Below are 25,963 nucleotides of genomic sequence, written 5' to 3' on the forward strand. Positions count from 1 at the left end.
CGCGAGAACAAAATAAAAAGATTTATGTAGCACTGATTAATCGGACGCCGCATGCCTCGTGAAAAATATAAAAAATTACCCCGTCTAAAGAGAGCTAACAACGCTGCAACGTAAAAAAAAAAAAAAAAATGCGGCCGGAAAGGTCGCTACTTCATTACAAAGCGATACGCACGTGCCTCTTCTTCTGCCGCGAGAAGTTGAGTATGGAGCGGTCGATATACTTTGGCCTTTTCTCTGACGAGAGTTACCTCATTCGCTCTCGTATTTGAAGACTGCTCCGAAGCGTAAGACGTTTCCATGGAAGTTCACTCGCTGCTCCCAGATCATTCTGGGGATCGAGACGATCGGTACCGATGCGACGCGCCGTAGCGGACTGTACTCAGAACTTCTTTTACAGAACGTGCAGATTCTCACAACTCTTCGATTTGCTGTCGCGTGCCCAGACCTTGTCAAGCAAATTGCGCACCTTCAAACTGGTGCTGGTCCGACTGCCGCGATATTTCTTAGGCGAGTTATTTTCTGAGCACGAACCCAACGGCGACTTGCTGCGGTTCTTCCGCGATCTTTTACGGAACATCTCTCTGGTCCTTTCGGGATTCTCCAGCTTCAGGCGAATTTGCGTGAGCAGACCGACCAGTAATTCATCGACATTGTGATTAATTCCGACGGATGTCTCGATGAATTTACAATCGTAAGACGTTGCCATGGATTTGCCCTCTATAATGACAAAATTGTTTAAAAAATTTTACTGGACTCATACTTTCCGAATTTTGTAATTTTTTTGCTTACTAATAGCATTTATAATATAAGTTGTTATCATAAAGAGCTCTTTTAGAAGACAGGAGACACTAACTTTTTATCACTTCAAGAGATTTTAATGAGAGCTTTAAAAAGTCGTTTTTAAAGAATTCTTCCTCTTAACAGTGTTTATTAGGAAGTGATTATTGTTTTATTATTATTCACACGAAGTCGCTTTGAATTGTTTGCAGATGAAAAGACAACGACATAAGACGGTTTATTATCTCTCGAGACACAATCAAGCATCAAATAAAATTGATCTCATTCCATGCAAGCAGTTAATTAATTCCTGCATATAACAATTTATAATTAATTATATTATACCATAGTAATATATGAAAACGATTGTGTTATTTGACGAAAAAGATATCTCGTGTTCAATATACACATTATTATTTTATTATAATGATGATATACGTAATTATTTTTTTGTATGTGTGACTCTCTCTTTTCTAACTCATTATATCTTTACACGTATCAATATTGAATTTAAAGTCCATATATCATCAAATTTGCTCATGATTTTCGAATTGAAAGTGCGAAGTAATAACCGTTAATTATTCCGAGAATAAATCTCGTTTCCTCGAATTACGTATAATCGAATTCAAAATAACAAACGGGCTAGATATTCACCGCGTTTATTAATAATACATATGCTTCGTATGATTTATGCGTTTGAGCCGAATTATAAAACTAAAATTCGATTATATGTTTTTATTGCGTCTTAATTAATCATTAATTCGACTTTACTAATTGCATCCTATCGTACGTATCAGAATGACGTGGCCAATATTTTCGAATTTAGCTATCGTGATGCGTTTAATTAGCAAACACTGTCGCAATTAACCACACATTTTGCCAGTCATGTAATATAAATTTAGCAATTAGGGGAAAGTGGGGTAATTGTGCGCAGCGGATAATTGTGCTCATTTTGGTTTAGCACTTTTCCAATAAATGGAGCCGCTACCGCAGCAAAATTTCTAGGCTAGACGTTATTCTTTTCAGATATAACCTAAGTTATATAATTTGAAAATGTAGCGGCAAAAGACAAAAGTAAAAAAGGAAAAAATTATATATTTGCTAGCATTTTTGACATTCAGAAAATAAGATAATAAGCCCATATCCTTATTTTGTATATTTAATCGTGTATATCTTACTCAAGTACATTATTTATATAGATCTTTTAAAATATTATTCATTGAAATTTCATTTTTCATGAAATATTTATTTTATTAATTTTTTTTATACGATACTAATTTCTTACAATTTTTGCTTTGCGCGCAATTATCCAACGCACGAAAAATATTTTCGCTTTTGCATTTTTTACTTTTTACCAAAAATATATTAAATAAAAAATTGTTCAATATGAGAACACACATCGATAGAAGAATGTTTATAGTTAGTATTTCCATGTTTACATTTACTTTAACTTCAAAATTCGTATCACAGTAGGGATAGGCGATACAGCAGCATCGATATTTTAAATATTGATATTTTGTCTTTCGATATTGACGTGTATCAACATTTGAATAAGTATATTGAACTTTCGATATGGTCCGTTAAATCCGTATTAATATTTTTAATAAATTTAATTTCTCCCTTTTATTTCAGCTTGAATATTAAAAACCAGGCTATGACTTTAAAAAGACTAAAAAAAGTCGAGCTATTTTTAGATTTAAAAAATTACGTGATGGAGCAATTTAAACATAGCGTTCAATTTCAGAGCGTCAAAATACATAAGAATACCATGGTGTGATCTTAGCAAAAAAATATTAAATCTTGTTTTGTCAGTTTTGTGACTTTTGTAACCAATAGTTATAACGTTATGATTGTATGTAATATTATATATGTACTATAATGTATAATATATACTATATTATATCTATATTGTAACAATATATGATATAAGATTAACAATCATATATTATAAGTAAATGAAATAAAAAAAAAAGTAAGTATATATAAATATATATACATAATATACAAATAATGTATGAAATAAAAATTAAAATAATGTATATATTCCAATAAGTACTATGCATATATGATATCCCTCATTTACATACATTGGCGATTTATTAAAGTTCCTTTTTCTCGAAATTCGTCCACTTCATTAATAATTTGCGGAAATATCGCGGATTATGGCTTTTATGAGATCGTACTTCTTTCATGTTGTTCTTTTGACACAAAGTAGCAAAATGAGCGTCGCGTACAATTAACATGGACAGTATGTTATGTAAAGTAACGTACGTTCATTTATTGTACTTTGACAGTTAGTTCGTAACCGCAGGTAACTGCTTTCAGGAATGTGTACCACAAAGAAATAAGAGAGAATGAATAGGCAGTGTAAGTAATTTGTTACATGTATGTAATATACTATATTTACTATTTTATTTGTTATTTATCGAATTTATCATCTGCAATTATATATATTACTCACGTACTACCTGTGTTTTGTAATATATCAGATTATATTTTAAACAATGCTGCAATTTTGAATACGTTTTAAACCATATTTTTTTTTACAATTATTTTTACAATTTAATAAAATTGTAAAAAAACTCCACTGCTGTGCATTGTATTGATAAATGACAAATTAAATTTTATTTTGATTCCAGGCAGTGAATCTATGAAATTCACAAATATATATATATATATATATATATATATATATACATATATCATACAAGTATCAAAATTAAAGAGTTAGAAAATATCAAGGTTGACTGAAGCGAAACGGATTAATATAAGTTTTGAGACAATTAGTCGACAGTTGCCATTAATTTTGTCATTAAATAGTGTAGCGTAGCAAACTACTTTGGCTGTGTTCCATTTAACGCTCACGACGTTCGTGAAATCATTTCATACTTGTGTTTAAAATGTCAAACAAGGAAAAACGATGCTAGAAAGCGTTACGAGCGTTAAGTGGAACGCAGCCTTTTTAATTTTACAGTGTTGGTCCGTCCTTCCGTCTGTCTACCAAATTTCTCAAAAAAAAAACGGCTTAACTTTTTTAAATTTCATTCTCAGAAATAAATATCCAAAGATTTCAGCTCAACCGTAATAAAATCAATTGAACATAAAGAGATTAAATATGAAGCTCAATGAGATTTTTAGTATAAATAGGCCAAATCAAATAGCTTAATTTTTTCAAAATTTACAATGGTTTCTTTTGCACTACTTTGTTACATCTGTTGTAACGGTTTATTTTCTTTTTTGTTTTTTCAAACGAGCAGTTTTATCTAGTGACTTCCGTGCGCTTCCTTTGCACCGAAAATAGAGACCTGGATAGCAGAGAGGTGGCAGGTGAGGGTTGGACTATAGGTCGGATTGGACTAGGTCTCCATTGCCATTTTCTTTCACAAGGATGGAACTAACTATAGTTACTTGTAACTTTATCACTTTCCTTATCGTTACTCTATTATAATTAATAACGTTTTGGCAATGATGGGTTTTTTTATAACTGTAAAAGTAACATCAAAATTGGAAATTAGTCATTCAACCGTTACTTGTAACTTTACTCGTTACTCGTTACAAATTACTTTTTTCAGTGAATAAACGCGTAATGATGCAAGATTATACTTTCCAAAGTGACATTTCTAACCTCAGTACAATCTCCGTGTTTAGTTAGTTATTGTAAAAAGTAACGGAATATATTATATATATATATATAATAACTCTTCCATTCTTTATTTTATAGTGTATAATTATTATATTTGTTAAATCAGAGTGTAGTAGTAAACTAGTGACCTGCTTCATCCCTCAATTTCAAGTCAAATCGGATAATTCTTAATCTGTATCGTGTTATTTTATTATATGAAAGTCAAGCTAGAGAAGCTGTAAAAATTTAGAATTTAGAATAAAACTAAATCATGTTTTCATTACTTTTTTTACTTGCCTCGAACTCCTCTCTATAAATAAATAAATTTATTACAATATCGATATCATTAACATACAATTTTCGATTCAAATTACGAAATACACTGATTTATTGTGGGACATGCCGTGGATAGATACAGTATTATAAAAATAAATGCATAATTGCGAAAAAGATGCTATTAATCTAGTCACGTTTAACAATAGAGAGAAAGCGTATTCTATGCATCGACGCGTACGCTAGGGGAGAAGAGGGAGAGAGTTAAATGGCTTTCCCCCGCTTTATTGCCCTCGGCAAATTTGTATCGGAGCAAACCAAGTGCTGCGTCAGTACATTTACGTACGGTGCATTATCTATACGATCGCCCTACATCAGCATTTCGCTCTAAATGCCATCCAAATGATAGATAGACACCTCGTTTCTTGACTACGTTCCTAATCACTACGCGATTTCCATTTTCGCGTGTCTCCGCGAACTATCCGATTTGGGATAAGTAAGTTTGGAGAAAGAAAAAGGAAATACATCATGATTATCTGGGAGAGTCTGAAAAATTACCTTCGGTCGATACCAATCGACTGCGAACGAGATCAACCTTGTTCCCCACGAGGATAACTCCTCTCGCGGATACGTGATCGCTCCGCCATAAGGATTGGAGAACCTCTTCGGCGATGCGCACCGATGCCCGATCGGTGGTAGAATAAACGACACAGTATGCGTGCGGCTCGTACGTCGAGATGCAATTTTCCGGCTGTAAGCATTGATCATAACAGAGACAGATTAACACTAATGACTATGACCAAATTTATTTGTCTCCATTTCCAATTTATGAGACATATTATTTTGGTCGACACACATATGAAACAGCAGCTTCGACATTTCCTTTTTATAATGTACCGACAAATTAATTACACATGCAACTAAAATCACATTTTAATTGCATTAGATTCTCATAAGAAAAAGTAAATTCAACGATTTCAACTTTAATACGGAAAAGTTTCTTCCGTCGTTGCATTAATCTAGTAAGTTGTATGATTGTACGTAGATATTATTAATCACGACAAATATTAACATTAACGATAATAATGAGTTGCTATTACGCTTTAGGCACTGCATACGTATACATGTATAAAGGAATATTATACAGGGTGTTTCAGAATTCGAGGACACGGATTGCACAGCGTGATTGTATAGAGATACCCAACACTGACAATCTTTTTCATTATTAATTTATGTCCGCAACGAGATCCAGTCAAATAAAAAAAAAAAGGGAGATAAATTATTATAAAATCACTATAAGAATCTAAATTGTATTTCGGTGGAGATTTGAAAAAGACAGAATATAATATTCAAACTAAGTTAGGGTGGTAATTCCGCGCGGCTGTATCTAAATCTGGCTATCTAAATCTTAGTGATGCCGTAATCTTTCTGACCCAAATGTCTGTTTAAACGGAGATACACAAAACTCATTTATCCAGAATTTCTGTTTGTAAAAGCACGTGCGCGCAATATTTGCTGCCAAAACATTTTAGGTACTTATTTATAACTTTCATAAACATTTTCAGATAATTTATACTAATTATAAAATACATAGAAAGAGATAAAATATTTCAGATGCATTAAATATGAATAAATTCGATTGTTGGTTGTTTATTGACAAAAATAAAAGTCCAGTTTGTCCGATTAAGGGGTAGAGAGAGGGGAGTAGCGTTAAATCACGTTAGCGCAGCCAATTGTTAAAGGTTAAGATTGTAACGAGAACGGGTTCTGTGATTTTGCGAACGATTATACGAAAGAATTACCTTGAACCGTATCAAAGGCGTGCTGTGCCTCGTGATATCGAATATATCTAGGGATCGACCGTTTAACGGTCGAACGCGTGGCATGGCTCAATGCTCGTCAATGACTTGCGGCACGCCTGGTTAAACGGAGGTTAACGAAGAACGCTTCGTTACTCTCTGAGGTCCTTTTTCTTACATATATGTCTCTAAGCTCGCGCAGGAGTTTACGATTAGCTCGTCATTCGGTAACTCTTACTCGATCTGTTACATAAAAATCGCAAATCTAACTATCACGCTGCATTTGGATGCCAAGTGAGCCGTGGGCCCGAATAACATTGCTTCAAATGAGAATTTTCTCTCTTTCAAATAAGAATCTTTTTATAGAGCGTATCCGAGTCGCTACGAAAAATATTAATGTTACTTATACGATATACCAAAGAATATTTCCAGATTTCTTAACCGAATTAATATTCATCTCTTATGCTGCATATATACATACATTTTAATTATCTTAACACACATTCCTATATATTTTATAATTATTATGAACATAATACATTTAAGGATAATTAGAAGATTATTAAGATATCTAATATTTTTCAGAGAATATAGATTTATTAAAAATAATCCAGAATTTATTTTAATTTTATCTCATAGGTGCTTCTTTCTCAAAATATGTGTATAAAACGATTTAACCTATGCGCTGACTATATTTTCTTAAATGTAATATTATAAAAGAAGAGAACTGTATTAAAAATAGGATATGGAAAATCAATAATTGCGTGTTCATCTCATTTTTTTCACAGGTTTCTACGCATGCAATGAAAAACACAGTTACATAATAATTTGAGAAATTTAATTATTCTGTGAAAATAATTACACATTAAAGACGACAACGCTTTCACATCGCATACTCGTACATATTTACGTGCGTATTTACATTGATTAAATGAAATGTGTAGCGACATTCGACTTTAAAACCACAACGCAGGATCAAGCGTTACCTCATTTGCACTTAACTTTATTGGTAAACTTTGTTAATAAATTCGCGTAAATGTAAAATAAATACGAAACTCTCTCTGCTCTCTAAACTTTTTCCTCTCTCTTTCTCTCTCTCTCTCTCTCTCTCTCTCTATTTTGCTCTTTGAAATTTATAGAGAATGTTTTCTTAGATAAAATTTAATTTCGCCAGAGATCCTTTTGTAACTTTTTGATTCCTTTTTTTGGTTTTTCAATTTCAAATATTAATTCGTGAGTGCGCTGCAAAATGAAAAGTAAATTATCTTTAAAAACGTATTTTTATCTAAGACATCAAATTATCGTTTATTTACATATTATTTAATTAATCTTCTGTAACAAGAATTTTATTAGATGCTATCATTCTTGCGAGTACATTAATCATTTTGACAACCAAATTGCGAGTTAAAACGTCATTAAGATAAAATCTACTTAAAATCAGTGAAACAACTCAATTTAAAAAAATGTTTAGCTAGCTCAGTAGTATGATGTATGGTATATGCATACAATGTAATATTACTTCGAGACATTATACAATGAAGCAACTAACTGTATACATTTAATTGCAGTTATATAGGTTAATAGTTAATGTATGTTTAAGTTTATGAATAATGGATGTATATTATAACCACAAACCGCTGATAAATTACAATGTTAATGCACAATGTTATTTCATCAATATATCTATTTCTCAATAATCTATCTTCATCAATATTAGTGCAAATTTATTTATGTGACATATGTACCTATTTGATAAATTAATAACAGTAAAGTTTTTAAATTAAATTTTTAATAAAAATGTTGTATAACTGCTTTAAAACGCATCATTCTGGTCATTTCACAAATCTTTGATCAATTAAATTTTCCTTAAGAAAAATTTTTAGACGTAATTTCTCTTCATATTTTTTTTAATTACTTCATTATAAATAATTATGTTGTATGGATTAAGATTAAAAATGCATTAAAGTTGCAAAACTAATTTCATTTTTTGTTATTTCATGGCTAGAATACTCAAAACCGCTCCATTATTTCCAATTGCCTTCCTTACGGAGAACTATCGATTTTTTAAGACATCTCTGTGTTATCTCGAATTGATTGAAGAACATTGATGAAAATTGAGTCTCTAGATCTAGGAAACGTCACAATACACTGTAGCAACCTGAGCTCGAAATTGTATCGAATTCTTTTATATATAAAAGTCCCCTTTATTTCAGACTTTTAAAGAAGAAATTTCTAAGAAGGTATAAAAAAACAAGATAAATAATGGAACATAATTTGCTTTTTGTTCAAAAAGAAATTTATCTCCATTAATGACAATTTAGCTTCCTACTAGTAAATTTTTTATCTCACATATCTGTTTTAAAGATTGCCAGCAACAAATTTATCCGCGTAATAAATACGCATTAACTTAATAGAACCCGACTTAATATAATTCCGAGACTATCAACGGAAATCAGGAATAGCGGCCTCACGGCCTAACGTGATAAGAGGTCAACCTTGACTTTCAGTACCAAGAATAATGGCGCGCCGCAGTACCTCGTTCCGAGCACGGCCTTCGATACCCGGAATTCCGTAGAATTTAGGAAGTTCGGAACTCTTGAGAGTTCGACCGCTATTAGCACAATGCAATCGTTCACCATTTTGCCGGCATATGCACACGCGAAGATCGGCCGTGAACGCGCGCGCGCAGCGCGCGGAGCGGTCGACCGGGCGATATACAGTAGCTTTGTACAGTTGCGAACGTACGTTTTAATTAAAAGATAAATTCGATTGAAATTGTCTGGCGAAGCGTGGCAGCGCTCTCTCCTGCCTGCCCCTGTTACTCCTCCCACCCTTGCAGTCGACCAACCCCCGACGTAGATGCGTGCGTGCGTGCGTGCGTGTGCCTGTATCACGGCGGGGTCGGAACCCCACATTCACAGCGTACGCAGGTATCGTGGTGCGCGCCAACGCGTCAGTTCGCCCACCGTGGAAAATGGATTTTAATTTAATTCCCGCGATACAAAAGCACACACCGCGTGTTCCCCGCACTATCCTTTCAACCTGCTCCCTCCCCGCTTGCCCGTGTTAACTCGATTACCTCGTCTCCGTCGTCGTCGAGAGCACTTCGCCGGAGGTTCAAGGCGCGGTCTACGTCCGTTTGTTTGACGAAAATGAGAGAAGACTTGGCTGACTAGTAGCGATCGAGTTTGCGGCAAAAATGATTAGTTCAGAGGCACGGAAAATTAGCGACATTATATCGTGCACATCGGTGATCAATTGACTATGAAAACTCAGAGACCTGTTGTGAATGACTCATTGTCAGTCATATCGACTCTCATCGTTTCGCCTTTCGCCGTTCTGTTCTCCTCTTGATGAAAAAATATGAGTTTATTTTATATTTTCTCTATTCCCTTGTATTATCATACCATACAAGTCATAGAAAATTTACTGAAATTTTTATATATATATATATTGAGCAAAAATTCATATTTTAAACATTTTATTCTAATAATTTTATAAAATTAAAACACTTCGAATGTGCGCGGATTTCAACTCGATAAACATTTCAATACAATTTGTTACTTGACATATTAATTCAGATTGCACTTTTTTCTCTTAACAAATATATCAACATTTACGCGCTCTGATGGTATAATACATCCAGATATACTATAGTATATATGATAGTCTCTATTTGGATATATGAGCTGCTACTAGACTTACTGTCATTTCGGCACAAGAGTGATCGATGAAAGTCAATTCTGACTCCTCACCAGCCAAGAGTACGCTGACTGTCTTTTCACCGGACTCGTCATCTGCAATATGAATGAAAATATAATTTGGCTTTCAAATACGTGATTAATCTCTGAGATGAACAAGTGAATTGTATATTAAATAACTATGATTAATTAACAAATCAAAAGCCATAAAACGATCAAACTAATTTTTTATGAAAAGACAAACACCTGAGGTTAAGGCCTCAGGTTCTGTTTCGCAATGTCACTCATAATAACTTTATTCTAATGGTATATATTAATAAAGATTTATTTTAAGGGAAATATAAGATAGGACGATGTATTTCAAAACAAGGCTACGAGCCATACATAAACAAATAACAATATATGTATCAAGAAATATTTAAAATAAATACAATTAAAATAAACCGGTTAGACGTTTTGACTTCGATCAAGTCATTTTCAATAATATAAACAATGAAATTAACGATTTATATGGAAATATAGAAATTTATTTTACGAAGAGAAATCTTTGGCATGAAACTTCGAATAATGAAATAATAGCTGGAATGTCAGTTATGCTTAAAACATTTGTTTCGGTTCATGCACAGCGGATCGAACAGTGAGAGCGCGAATATCGCGTTACTCCTGTTCCAAGCCATTAAAAAGACCATTTCATATCACAGATTTTTCCGTGATTGTTCGAACGAACAATTGCATCACACTCCAAACTCGAATGGAGAACCCTGCTTGTTTTCGTTTCAGCTCGTTTCCGACTCTATCTGGTCGGCTTTTCGGATTCTTACGTCGGAAGTCATGTCGTCGCATTTCGCGTTTGATCGATCAGTCAGTGACTGACCAGAAGGGGAAGCAACCCACAATTGTGTGCCAGATCTCCAATTTTCGACTGGAAACTCTAGTTTTTGGGATCAATCTCCGGTTCTCCGACTGACGGGAAAAATCTCGGGCTTTTCACTCGCGTGGGATATTGACTAATTTCACTATCTATAAGTGATTGGTGCAATATTAAGTTATGCGGAAAATAATACGGTAAAAGAAAATTTGTTTCGTGATTATTTGCACTTTATATTGTAATAATATAAGAAAATGTTTGTGTCCGCACTATGTTGGTTCGATGATCAAAAGAAAGTATGCAACAGTGATCGTAATGTACGAATGATACTGTTTTTTAAAGCAATTTTTTTTTCAAACAATTGACCTGCCTCTGGTTGACATATAGCAAATCTCTAGTGCATAGGCCTTCGAGCCCCAACCGGACAATGCTCGGGACCTCGCAAGCGCAGAAAGACGATGAATTTTGCAATTTCGCGACTGGCAGTAATTTGGTAGACTTACCAATCGAAGTGTCGTAGGCGTGCAGGTATTCAGAAGTCATAAATTGAGACACCAACGAGCTCTTGCCAACGGCGGGGGCGCCCAGCATGAGGACGCGGTACGGCGCCGGACCTTGAGACGCGCTGCTCTCCCTCGAACTTGCCAACGAGCCCGCCGCCGAATTCCGCGCCGATCCCGGATACGAGGCAGTCAGGTGTTCCGTACTGCGTCGAATAGAAGAAAGGCTAGGCGCGTATTGAGATTAGCATAAAATAAAGTTACATCGACGATTTATATCAAACTCATTTTCATAAAAGGATTCGAATAATCGAGAAAATAGGAAAACAAAACCACGCCGCAAATTAATTTTCGACAATTATGGGGAAGGGGGATTTTGAGAAATTGCGCAGAACTTGCGTTATTGGATTAATATCGCGGACATTGAATCTCCTTGAAACATTATAATTTTTTAAATTTGTAATAATACTACAGTCGCGGATGAAAAAGGTATGCCTTATTGAAAAATTAAAAATATGCGTGCACCTTTATTTTTCTATTATTACATATTATTATATAACTACGCAGAAAAAATGTCACAATCGGTTACAATGATAATGTTCGCCCATCAATATATTTAGTTATAATAATAAGATAGACATATAAACAGGTATCTCTTATGATTATCACAATTGTACTACAGTTCTCATAACCATAAAACGTATTGATAGGCGACTTTTGGTCAGGGCAACCGTAGCCATTCTTTCCGTAAATATACACTTATTTTACATATTTTAATTGTACAAGAATTTATAATAAAAATATAATTCATAATAATTTTAATCAAATAATGGTACATTATTTTTTTATTCGCTGTAATATTTCAAACGTATGAGAAAAACGATTATTACAATATCATCAAATGAATCTGGAGACTTAGATAGATTATTTGACTTACTATATGCATGAAAAAAATATAAAAAAAATGAATTGCATTATAATCTCTCTAAAAGAAACTGTTACGATCAGACATGATGAGAAATCATAAATGCTTATGGAAGCTACTTAGTCATACATGACAAGTAATCCGGATCAGATAAAACTTAAAATTGGATTTTTAAAGTGAATACATTTCAATCTTATACTATTTCTTATATTTATCTTTCTATTCCACGAAAATATTTTCTTCAAGAAGATAAAATTGTTTTAATCAAGAAGATACTTGTATAAGAGAGAGAAAGAAAATGAAATTACAATAATTCTTGTCCTTAAAAGAAACCTATCTCAATTTTCAAACTTATTTAGCTTTAATACTCGCATTAACGTAAATAATAAAATACAATCATGTCTTATATATGTATGTATGTTGCATTACGTACTATGTAATATGATATAACACAAATATCATTAAACATTTTTTGTGTGTGAAATAAAATTATGTATCTGCATCTAGTTACTTATAAAAATATGTATCTGTATTTATACTTAGTTACATTTGTTTTTAAGTAACTATAACGGTATCTAGTTATTTCAAAAACCATATTTCTTATAACACTATGGGCCTTATTTTCTAAAGTCTCTCGTTATTAGACACTCTCGAAATTATGTCTCTTTCGTTAAATAAATTTTCACAGAGAAAAGGTCAACTTCGATTTTGTCGTAGAACACGCTCTTGCAATTTCCGACATAAATTTTAGAAAATATTCTGCGTATTATAGTATATTGGAAAAGTATTCTACGTGATATTCACTCCTCTTTTTAAATGTCGATATCAAACTCGGGAATCTAAGAAAGGAGAAAAGAATCGTAACAAGTTTATTCAATCGCGTGAATATTCAACGTTTCACACTTTAGTCCATAGAATCTGATTGTAAGTAATAAGATTAGCGCTTACAATGACACGTCTAGTTATCCCAGTCATTGATATTCTGTCTTTCATTAATTCGTTTAGTTTGATATTAAGCGCTGTTACACAAAACATACACATATTTTATAATACGTTGTATTATATGGAAATGTTATTTTAAAAGAAATTATATAAAATTCTTTTATACAATTTGTGCATGTCAAAAGTTCACATAAATTTAATACGTAATATATTTATAATTAGACCATAAAATTATTTAGATCCTCTGTCACGGTTTAAACGAAGCTATCCTTTTATACTGTATATAAGCTCGGATATCTCTTCATCTTTTGTGCATAACATAAATTTCTCGAGTGATATTTGGATTCCATATGTGTTCTACTTTTTCGTAAAAGATATTTTTAATCTTCTCAAAAATAAAAAATATACAACAGTCTTTTATAAACATACCTAGTACATATGGTATATATGGTATGTATAAACAAAGTGTCTTACGACCGTGAGTACACGTGAGTATATTGTGAGTGACAAAAGCTTACGTGATACTATAAATTAGACTTTAGTCTTACAATTAGTAATTATGCTTGAATACTTTGATGTGAATTTATACATATAAATATGTATAAATAAATTTAAATACACAAATGGAATATAAATGAATTTTATAAAAAATATTACAATTGTTATTTATATTATTCGTATCATATTTAGTCATATTAGGGTGGAATTGACTAATTGTAAGTCGTCCGACGGTTAAATTATATCTTCATTGTATTTTCTAAACGAAACATTTAAAAAATTCTTTAAGTATAGTATCAAATTAACAAAATAATTATAAGTTATGTTTGTAAAAATTTAATAGTTAAATAATACTTGTCACTAATTTTATTTTTCAATTTATTGACTAAATTAAAAAAACCGACTTGTTTGCTACAAGTAAGCTAAAAGATTTTTAAAGATGTAGATTTATGTAAAATTAAATTGTTACAATGGATACTAATTTCATCGAACGTTACACGAGATTGTATAAAAAAACTAGAATGAAAAATATTTTAAATACAAAATAAAAATGAGGGCATACTTTATAAAGAATATTTTATGCAGAAAGTGCAATATATATGTACATGTATTATTTTATAATGCAAAACAGGAATTTTCCGAAAAGTAAGTGCAAAATATATAGTAATATTTTATATCTCTATATGATTTTTTATGCCAGCTGCGCTTGAATACCCTATCCAGCTCCAGTATATTTGCATGATGTCTGAAGACCACGCTCTAAGGTCCAACGCGCGTGTCTACGTAACTTCAACGCCACACGTAAACTCACGCGTTCGATCTAGAACGATAGTCTAACTCGCTGTTGGCTGTGACGAGAAGGCGAACCGGAGATAGAGGTCGGGAATATTCTACGGTACGCTCCTTCCAGAGTAGTGAACAGATGAAGTGATATTGTCGCAAATATCACCGCTCGATCGTAGAGCAATAAGTGTACGTATCAATTCTGTCGATGTCGCTACTGATATCGACACTGCGTTAACAAGAATGTATTCTTGTCAATTTCTCAGTAAAATTGCGAGAATATAAAGAATATATACAGACAAAATATTCAATAGAGATCATTATTTGTCGACAGTAATGATAAAAGGCTCAGAAATATAGAACTATAAACTTACGTTATTAATAGTTAATATAAATTTACAACATGATTGGTTAGCCATTTAAAAATACCACGATTTTTATACTTCATTTAAATACGAAGTTTATAAGATCTGACAAATATAACTATATAGTCTGCGTTATTCGCGCGCGCAAATGTTGCAAATGAACATTCAAACGTCTTACAATTAGATTGGAACATACAGTACTTATCAGCTTATATTGTAAGAATATTTGTCAAATTGTATTACTTGACCATCTTAACTATGCTTGAACTCACCTAGAGTTGCTGGACGCCATGCTATTGTTAGAGCGTGATCTGCGGCTCTTTAGGGAATCGCCCCGGTTTACCACCCCCTTGCCCGTAATGCTAAAATGCCGTAGCCTATAGTATTCCTCCTCCACTCCGGTGTTAGGCATACTCGCTACTCGCGATCTTTGTTGCGGAAGACACAGGTAATTCGGCCGACCGGAAGAGCGACTCCCAGGAGCCTTCACCGACTGTGATCGGCTATGATGGGGGCTTCCGTATCTGCGGGTTATCCGATCGTCATTTATTTGACTATACAGAACGTTCAAAAGGAAAAATCCATATATAGGTATATTTCAAGAAATAAGAACACTGAAATTCTTTCAGATTCAAAAAAATTTCATAAAAGATAGCACATAACATAATAATATAATATATACATATCTATATCCTTGAAAAAATTATTAGAGACATACTATATCGTTTTAATATATTTCTAAATAACTTTTAAACATTTTCGATACATAATTTATTAAATTAATTTCGCAAATTAGTATAATAATTACAAGTAGAAATTGCATGAATAAATATAAGCTTCCTTTAAAATGACACAATTTCAAAGATTAAGTTTCTCAGAGAGGAAGAAAAATTATTTTTCAAGTTAACAGAAAAGATTGGCTAATCAAATAGTAGATAAAAAGTATATTGTCTTAACATAATCAAATGGTATATTTCACAACCTTTAAAAGCCACTCTATTTTTCAGTTTTTATGATTTTTTTTTAAATCATCCTTTCTAAGTTGTAACATTTTTTATTAAGTTAAGTTAATTCACTTTTAATAATTAATAGAGTAATGTTTATTTAACTTATTTATAGTAATAATTATAAAATCACGCTTTTTTTGATCAAATTATTTTATTTTTAAAGTAAAGGAACGATATATTATAAAAATATGTCAATATATTCACATTAAACAAAGTTTTTATGACAACTTAAAACTTTAAGAAATGTATTATCATTATTAAACTTGTTGAAAATTCATTGAGAAATCTTCCAATTTTTTCTTGTTAAAAAGTTTATTTTTTGCTTTTCTTTCTCTCTAGACATTTCGAAAATATTCCCAAAATTGTGGTACGGTCCATTGATTCACTTTTCTTGTCCGGCTATCATCCACAGATTTTTTGATAAAAAAAATTGTAAGTTTTCCAGGCAACATGTATCGAACCGTGATCATACCTCTGTCATTTTACATATAATTAAGAAAGATTAAAACATGCCACTAAAATGAAAAAATTACACAAACATATGTGTACATTTTATTTTTAAGAATGTTCAATAGCTTATAAACGCGCGCGCGTGTGATAATGTATCTTTTTAAATTCCCACACAAATCAATATATGTATAGTTCTGGAACATATTTAGAATGAAACACGTGTCTATAAATCTTGCTAACTACAATGCTTGATGTCTTTCGAAGTATGGATTTTTCCTTCTGAGATATTCTCTCTCTCTCTTTCTTTCTATATGTATATATATATATATACATATATAAAATCTGTAAATATTGAATATCTCTTGGCCAAAACTGACAAAATTTTTGAGGGCAAACTTTCTTTTATTTCAATTGAGAGGGAAAAACTACTTATTTAAAATATATATAAGAAAAATATGTTTATTGAGTTCACTACGTTAAGAAAATGTGCAGTTTATTATCTTTTTAAATAACTTAATATTTTGTTGATCGTATTATCAATAAGATGTAATTAAAAATGCTATTAATGAAATATCAAAAATGAGTAATATCATATAAATATCGATAATGATATCAGTTCATCTCTGGTCAGAAAACTTTTATCTTCCTTTTTAAAAAAAAAGCTGTCTACATTAAAAATCATATTAGAGGGGAGAGAGAAAGAGAGAAAAAAGCAAGCTCCATTAATCATGTCTTGTAAAATCTTTACAAAGCTCTTCATGTCACGTCGAGATCGATCGTATAATTTTCCGTGTCGCGAAACCACAAGACCTGCAGCAGTGATCGATATCTACTTACCTCATCTCAAAGTCGTGTATCTCTTGTAGAGTGAGGGTGTTGGCAACATCTAGCAGCTGCCGCATGTTCTCCTCGCGTCTTCTGGCGTCGGCATCCGGGTGCAGCAGAATCGTCGCCGCGGGCGCGTCCAGCGACAAGGACGGCTGTTGTACCACGATCGTCGCTTGGGTTGATCGCTTGCTGCCACCACTTCCGCCTTTCGGATATGAAAAATTTACTATCCGTTATCCTGTTCTCGAGCTCGTTGATCTCACGGGTCACGAATCGGCGGGAGAGAAAAGCCGTCTCTCTTCCTCGCGTCCTCGTTCCCGTGTCTCCTCTCATTCCGCTCTCGCAGAATGCATTTCTGAAGTCTTTAGGCTATCCTTCTTCGTTTTGCCTCCTCGGCAAAATTGCTGAGAAGATACGCTTACGCGAGATGCGTGTCTGTGACAACGCATTCACGATTGTCCTGACGAAATCGCCGTCACCCGTAAATCGTTTTCATGATGATACTGCGCAACAATCTTTTTTCGATAAAGGGTAGAATCTCGATAAATGCTGACATCGATTATGGAATGTATTTACCCGTCGAGTATACAGACTGGGTTAAGGGTCTTTACTCTGGAAAATTTTCCATATCAATTAAATTTTACTTGTAGTGAAGAATACAAGGGGATAATATAACTTTAATAGAACGAAGAAATTACACATCTTTCACATTGCTTATTTTTTTGTTATCTTTATCTCTTTTTCTACACTACAATTGATAATTCATAACACCATTTGAAACAGAATTTAATTATTGAATTTTATACATCTATTAAATTATAAACACACAATTACAGGTGAGAAAAATTTCTATTAAACTATTTCATGCGATCTTATGTTTTAAAATGTTCGATCGCAATGTGATTGGCCGTTTTACTTATGGTCTTACGATTACGACTAAAATTTTTCTACGTATGATGGCCTTAATAATATAATTTCTGTTAGAAAACCTTGCTTTCGGAATCGATCGCACAGTTCTCAAAATAAAAATTTCCATACATAATATAACGATTACTTTTTTTAGATTCTTTAATAGATCTTTAATACGCAAGTATTGTTAGCATTTCAGTTAAATTAAATGCATGTGACCTGTAAAACTTTAAGAAAAAATGAATTGCGAAGAAATTCATTGGTAATTATCACAATCGGCTCATAAATCTATATAGATAATATTCGTTAGTTTATACTTAAAACGAATTTTGCCGTTCCTTTTTTAGACAAATAACATTTAAAATTAACGCTGAAATGATGATCGTCTCAGCAATTCTTTTATGCAGATGATAGCTGTTATTCTCTCGTAAACTTTTCTCATCCGAGCTTCTTCTCGATGTTTAGTAATTTCTAGCCCAGCCTGTACAAAAGTTGACGGGTATCTTTAAGACGGGGAGAGAAACCTCTCGTTTGAACAAAAGTTCCGCAATCTGCGAACTCCCGAGTCTCGCGCAATTACAATTACTGAGATTCCATCTGACACTGTCGACGTGGCGGACAGATGGAATAATAATAGGAATAGTACCATAGATATTATAAATATCTATGAATTGTACCGATTGTACAGTGGATAATGAGGACGGCGATTCCGTGGACGCGGTGTGTACTAGTGAACAGAAATAAACAGGTAAAAACGACAAAGCATGATTCGATAGCAAGAATCGCAAGCGGCATTCCCAAGTTTTCTCCTTCGAGTTGCTAAACGGCGTGACGTAGCCGAAGCAAACACTCGCATTGCTGAAATCGATATTACGCATGAATTAAAACTGCAGGACTATTCTGTGCTACTCTTAACGCAGATTTCATTTATCATTATGAGACCGTTGCGCAGCTCTTTTACTATGGTAAAAAAAATTGCGCGGCGACGTAATGAAACTTGCGTTAAGAGTTACAGGATAGACCTGCTGATATAATTTTGAAGAGTTTCCAGATTTCGATGCTACAACTATATGCGAAAATAAATCTAGTTGTAATCGTGAATGATCTTGCGTGCTCACACAATCCTTGACCGAGATAAAATTAAATTTAATTTTCATGACCTTTTAATTCCTTTCATGTAGCATGTATTTACATCCGAATAAATATTTTTTAAGATTAACATTAATTAAAATTTGAAGAGAGAGAGAGAGAGAGAGAAATTATAATTAATTATGTAATTTCGTCATAATGAAAAATGACTTAAATATAATATAAACCGTACTCTCTTCCTTTTAATAGCTGCATAAAATGCTAAATGATAGTCTTTTCACATACGAAATATGTTTTTAATTAAAGTCGAACTCATAAAAACTAGCCTTAATTGAATTTAATGCAATAAAAATTTCGCGAATCGAAAATACTGTATGTTTATGTAACACAAAATACATATTTTTCCGTTTTTTATATCTGCAGCATTGAACTCGACGAAATTATATAATTTTAATTTTCAGTATCGTCGAATCTATGTCTAACTGTAATCTATCTATATAACGACAAAAGTCACATTTCGTAATACGTACAGTACAAGAGAAAGCAGAAATATGGAAGAGATAGAAAGTTTTAATAACGAGATATACCTATATATAGTTTTTTCTAGAAAATAAATATATATAAATTTTTTTATTATATCATAATAAACAGTATGATATAATTTCAATTTATATCTCTCTCTTACGAGATACAAAATTCAAAATATGAACATAACAACTAAAGAATTTACAAGAAAAAAATATATTTAATTTTACGGATTGATGACACAGTGAGGAAGAGACTAATAATGTAATCTCATATTCCTACCTCTTCCTTCATGAATCGTTCCCATAAACATCGAATAAAGTTAGTGGAGGTTTAATTGACTCTCACAGTCAACTTTTATAGATCTATTTTTTTTAAATGTTTTTTTTAATCCTCCGTGAATTTTAACTAGTGTTTATGCGAACGGTCTAGCTTACGACAGCGACAGAAATCACACTAAGCCGATTTTGCACACGCAACGTATTTTCAAATAACGATTAAAGTATTGACGACGATATTTCCCTCGGCTACGACACTGATTACCATCACAGACTTCACGAAACAACGAGTTACGACGTTATTAAGAACATCGGCAACAGAGATGGGCGATACAGCGTCAATAATCGATATATCGACGATATTTTTCCATTCAAAAACCGATAAAGAACACATCAATAATTTGCAACAATAAACTTATATCGACTTTCGATACGTACGATTGTAGTGCTTTGATGCCGTGAACGTCGCGATCCGTTATTTTTCAAATCATTGATTAGTGATTAGTTTTGGGTGCGATCCACTAAACCGCTACAAATGTTTCGAAGCATATGATTGATCAATTAGAAGAAAGACTTTTACTAATTAAACAATAAAAAATTCTTTAAAATGTTTATAATGTACTTACACTATTAAAGACTCTATCAGAGCAAATCAGAGCCTGATCACGAGAATATCCGACGTTTTTCTTCAAAATTGTGAGAAAGAGAAAAATATGTGCTATTTTACTCTTACTCGCTCTTTAGTGCCTGTAAATGTAGCAGCTCTACGAGAATAATAGCTTTTTCGACTAGAGCGGATTTGATTTGATCCGATTTGATTGATACAACAACGCTATAACTATTAATGGAGTACAACTCGTCAATCAACAGCAAAGCATTAATCCAACCTAAATCAGTTCAAAACCCGCTGCAGTCGAAAATGTTATAAGCTTCCCCTAGCCATAGCTAATATGCTGTGTTCGACTGTACGTTATTGTTTAATATCATTTCATAAGTTTTTTTTTACCTTATTATCATTTATTTTTCTAAAAATGGTACTTTGAGGTAAATGATATCAAGAGGTTTCAAGAGAATCACATTTGGATATATTCAGATATGAAACCGTTACTATTATTTTTTTATTTACTCTGGCATGAAATAAAAAAGATAAGCAACGTTTCCACTACAAGTTGACACTGTGTTGGTATACAATGTACGTGTATAAGTGTTCCGTTGCTAAAGGCATTCTCAACTTTAATAACACTTTCTATGATAGTGAACATGTAATAGGAAATAATCATCTATAATAATAGTGAATATAACTATTACAAAAAAAATGTTCATAATTGTTTTTCATTTTATTCTCTTTTTAACTTTGCAACATACTTTACAGTTTATAAAAAAACTTTGATGATCTTTTTTTGTCGATATTGCCTATATCTATATATTTTTACTGATATTTGGGTGTACAAGCTCTACTGACTAACTGACGATATAGATCAATTGATATATCGATGCGGCAATGCTACATCGCTCATCCTTAGTCGACATTCCAAAGGACAGTTTCAAGAAAATCGATTTTCATCAAAAAAGTTAATATCTTGCGCCTACTATTTTTCTTACTCTCGCCAACGAGATCGATAAATGGTACCATCGTCGTCATCGCAACTCGTTGCCATTGTCTGAGATTTACGCGAAAGAGGCGCAAGCAGTTGATCGATAACGCAAAGAGAAAGGAAGAGAGAGAGAGAGAGAGAGAGAGAGAGAGAGAGAGAGAGAGAGAGAGAGAAACGCAGCAAAAATAAGAGATGAAGAACATAAGAAAATAAGCCCAAGCGCATTCGCATAGTCACATTTGTATTATTGTATTGTACCCACGAAATATCATCAAAAAGGGCGGCCGCCGAATAGAAGGAAGCTTTATTAGATCATATCATCGTCTTCGTCGTCGTCGTCGTCGTCGTCGTCGTCGTCCGTCGTCGTCTATCGTCATCGTAATTATCATAATTGCATAAGTTCGTGCGCTTTCAACGGTCGCCCCAGTGTGGATATATGATGCCTACATGATCTATTCGCCGGACTATGTAATACCTATTGCGCAAAACGGGAAAAAGAGCCTGACCCATGAATGAATGGCTGAAACGAGTGGATGAGATTCTGAAAGAAAAGAACATCAATTCATTTCCTTAGAGCTACCGTCTATCATTCTCGTCTCTTCTCGTTTTTTCTACTTTACACACGTGTTATTATAGATACACGTAATACGCGCATACATATATTACAAACGCATGGGATCGGTTTACGCCGATATCAATTAGCACTAATAGTGTGATTAGATATATCTTATTCCCAATATTTTCGTGTGAATATCATTGAAATTTATACGCGGAATAAAAACAAAGAAACTTATATTGTTTTCAGATAAATAAAGCTATACAATGATATTTTTAATATAATATGGTAAGATTACGTTCTGACATTTTAATATAATTAATTTTGACAGCTATAAATTAGTTTTTGTAAAAATAATTCGTGTTTGACCAGATCTTTTCATCTCTTTATGTATAGTCAAGACTGTAAGAGCCATAGATTGTATATAGCCTACCATGTCATCTAGAGACCGTGAGTCCCTAAGTGGAATTACTTAAACATCTCGACTGCAGAATCGATCGATAGTCTTAGTTAACTGGTTAGAACGATTGACAGTCCCGGCGGCTAAGTAACACACAGCTAGAAAGTAAAATCGGTGGCTCGCGATCAATGCTAACCGAGGTCACCGGTTTTCTGTCTTTTAATTCGTAATGATAACCACGAATGAACAATCGATCACCATCAGTAAGATCCAAGCTCATCAAATAACTACTGCAAATATGAATTCGATAACGAGATTAAAATGAAAGAGGGGGAAGGGAAGAGGTAGAATGGAAGAGGGAGAGAAATATATTCGCATAAAAATTCGTGAGAGCGAAGTCGTGGAGCGAATGGGACGTGACAGAATTTTTTTCTTCCTTCTTTTTATCACCGATAAGAGTCGCGATAATGTGATCTGTCGTCCCCGTCGTAATTTCAATAAGTCTTGATGTCATTTTTAAAAAACTACCTGAGACTATAATACGGGGGTTTTTCTATTTCGCAAAAAAAAAAAAAAATAAGAAAAAGTATTCCAAAGACTCACCAGCTGATCGACCTCGCGATTTCGTACTCGCGTTATTCTGAACATTACAGCCCTGAGTATTGCATGGTTGGGTCGCATTTATAAGCGATATATCGAGCGGATTGGTCGTCACGTTGATATTGGGCCTCTTTTGGCTGCGCTTATGCTCGATCGTGCTCTTTTCCGATGCGTTCACCTGAATGGAATTGACTTTCCCTCCGGCCGCATAATCGATCTGATATCCCACTCTGGCGTTGTGTTTCTCCTGGGCGGCCACCAGATTTCGAATCGAAGACCGCGTGTCGACAGAATCGGGTTGGCCCGCGTCCACCGAGCCTCTCACGGGGGTGCTGGATAGAAACGCGATTATAGAATACGAACTCGTCGCGCGATTACGTAAGTGGCTGCGATTGACGAATTCACAACTGAATTGAAAATATCCCCTAACTTTCATTCAACTTGGACTAAAATTCTCTGTAACTCGTAGCTACATATAACTATAAATTTACGTCTAATCGCTTTTTCACTGAAATCATTATTCACCCCGAAGTCAGTTAAATTTACCTAAAGAAATCCGCGGCTCTGAGATCCGGAAGAGGCGGAGTTCTGCCGCTACCACCGAAGGTAAACCTGGTTTCATGGTGCGTGGAAACTATCGACGTGAGCGATGGAAGAGTCGTCGTACCCTCGCTATTACTTGCGTTATGACCCTGATTGATAGAGGTAGCGGTGGTCGTCTTATTGTTACCATCCTGTTGACCTGAATCGAGTTTCGTGCGCATGCAGCGACTCGAAGGCCCGGCGATCTCGGTCCCATCGAAAGCGCAAAGCGGCGTCATGGGCGACGACGGAAGCGGTAACGGCGGTGTGGTTTGATTCGCCGCGATCGGCGCCGCGACGGAGATCGGTGATGTGGGCGACGCCGGCGACGAAGTATGGTTACCCCCGAGCGTATCGTCGGGATGTCCCCGATGACCAGTGGGATGGATGGGTGATTGCGAAGGGGCTGTAGCAGGAGGCGACATTTCAGCCGGCACGTCGATTAGATCGAAGCTGTCATCCGGCTGCTCTCCGTCTGTCGTCGTTACCTGGAGAACGGAAAGAAATTGTGCCGAACAAAATTATTTCCTTTGATAATCAATCGATCACAAATATTACAAACGTATGAACGCATTATGGAGGCCGACGTTCTTGAGAACGTTCGCAGTTTGCGTATCTTTCTTGAGAGTCTCTAGGTTGCGCCTTACAAAAAAGGAAAAACGTCTGGTTTTCGTAATTGTTTGTTCAACTCGGACGTATTTGTCAATTCATTTAAAATTAATTTCAAGTACTATGCCCTCGAGCGAAAAGTATGAAAATATAATAGACGTTTCTTCTCACGTTGATTTTCAGGCTTAATCATGCAGTTTGAAATATCTATGAATATTAAACACACAAAAGTGCCCATTAAATCCTAAAGTGACGCAAAAAACACTTTTTTTTTAGACTTCATTAAACAGTGGATAAATATGAAAACACATTTTCATTGAGATCGGCGCATAATTCAATAACTTTCTTCGACTCTGCGATGCAACATCGCAGGGCACGTGCGCTTCATCAATTAACATACGTACTAATTACCATTTAATATCGCGTAATAATATTTAATGCTCACGAGACTCATAACTGAAGCTTGTGTTTGACTTTACATTGCTTCGTAAAAGCATGCGGTATAATTTACTGTTAATGTTAATATTAATAATATAACGATTTACGTCGCTTTGTATATAAGGTATTCAAGTATTACGAAGTTGCATAATAAAGCAATATAAATAATATACATTTCGGGGGTAAATAAAAATAGGCCAGCTTAATTCAAATCTCGATTTTGCGGCGATAGACACAAATTAAACTTTAATCTCGATTTTAATTTTGATTATAATTTCAATATTAATTTTAATGTTTAATTATAATAACGCATATTGGCATAATATCAGTAATGTGCTCTTGTATACAAATCGTGAGCATTTTGCAGTACCTATGTTGGTACGCGCCCACGTTCGGTCCAATTTGCATCGCGTCACGTGTTTGATACGTGAACGCCAACGCTGTTTGATAAAATAAGTAATGTATATATTTATACTGTGTTATCCTACCTACCATGGTGAGCATAGTGTTGGCGCTGTCTGTGCTCGTGTTGATCGTGGTCTCGGACGCCGTGCTAGAGCCCATGACCACGACTTTTGGCACTGTGCGACAGCTACGGCTGCCGCCGGCCGATTTGAAATTGAACCGCCGGATTGCGGACGACAGAAGATCGCTGTCCCTTCCGCCACCTCCGCCGCCGCCTCCGCCGCCGCCGTCGGCTCCATGCTGTCCCCGCGATGGCTGCGACTGCGATGTATCCCCTGTGTCACACGCGTTACTCCCCAAACTGTCACATCTAATTGCCGACTCGCGATTCCTCGAACACCCCTGCAACAGTTTGGATTACAAATTCGCGCGCGCCTCATTCGTCACCCATCGTTCGTCACACGATACGTAATCCATCGGGATTCGTCGAAATTCAATAATTCGTCAATATAACAATACGAGAAAGAACAAAATTTTAATTATTTCGTTCCTTCATAATTCTCTTTATCTGAGTTCACTTAAAAATGAATACGGTTATACTGAACAATAAATTTTGATCAACATTTTGTTTATTAACGA

At 34.1% G+C, this 25,963-nt stretch overlaps 1 protein-coding gene across 1 annotated transcript; it reads right to left on the minus strand.

The window, feature by feature from the left end:
• Window positions 1-391: 391 nt before the first annotated feature.
• LOC108781327 (uncharacterized) lies at window positions 392-25,495 on the minus strand. The gene is made up of 9 exons (XM_018549265.1): window positions 25,412-25,495; window positions 23,837-24,360; window positions 23,294-23,622; window positions 17,348-17,543; window positions 15,326-15,577; window positions 11,544-11,746; window positions 10,177-10,268; window positions 5,231-5,423; window positions 392-717 (listed from the first exon to the last, which is right to left on the minus strand). Exons 1-9 carry the CDS (start codon window positions 25,481-25,483, stop codon window positions 392-394), a joined length of 2,187 nt encoding a protein of 728 aa, XP_018404767.1. The 5' UTR covers window positions 25,484-25,495.
• Window positions 25,496-25,963: the final 468 nt, after the last annotated feature.

Source organism: Cyphomyrmex costatus, unplaced genomic scaffold (assembly GCF_001594065.2).
Source record: "Cyphomyrmex costatus isolate MS0001 unplaced genomic scaffold, Ccosl1.0 scaffold8, whole genome shotgun sequence".
Classification (NCBI taxonomy): domain Eukaryota; kingdom Metazoa; phylum Arthropoda; class Insecta; order Hymenoptera; family Formicidae; genus Cyphomyrmex; species Cyphomyrmex costatus.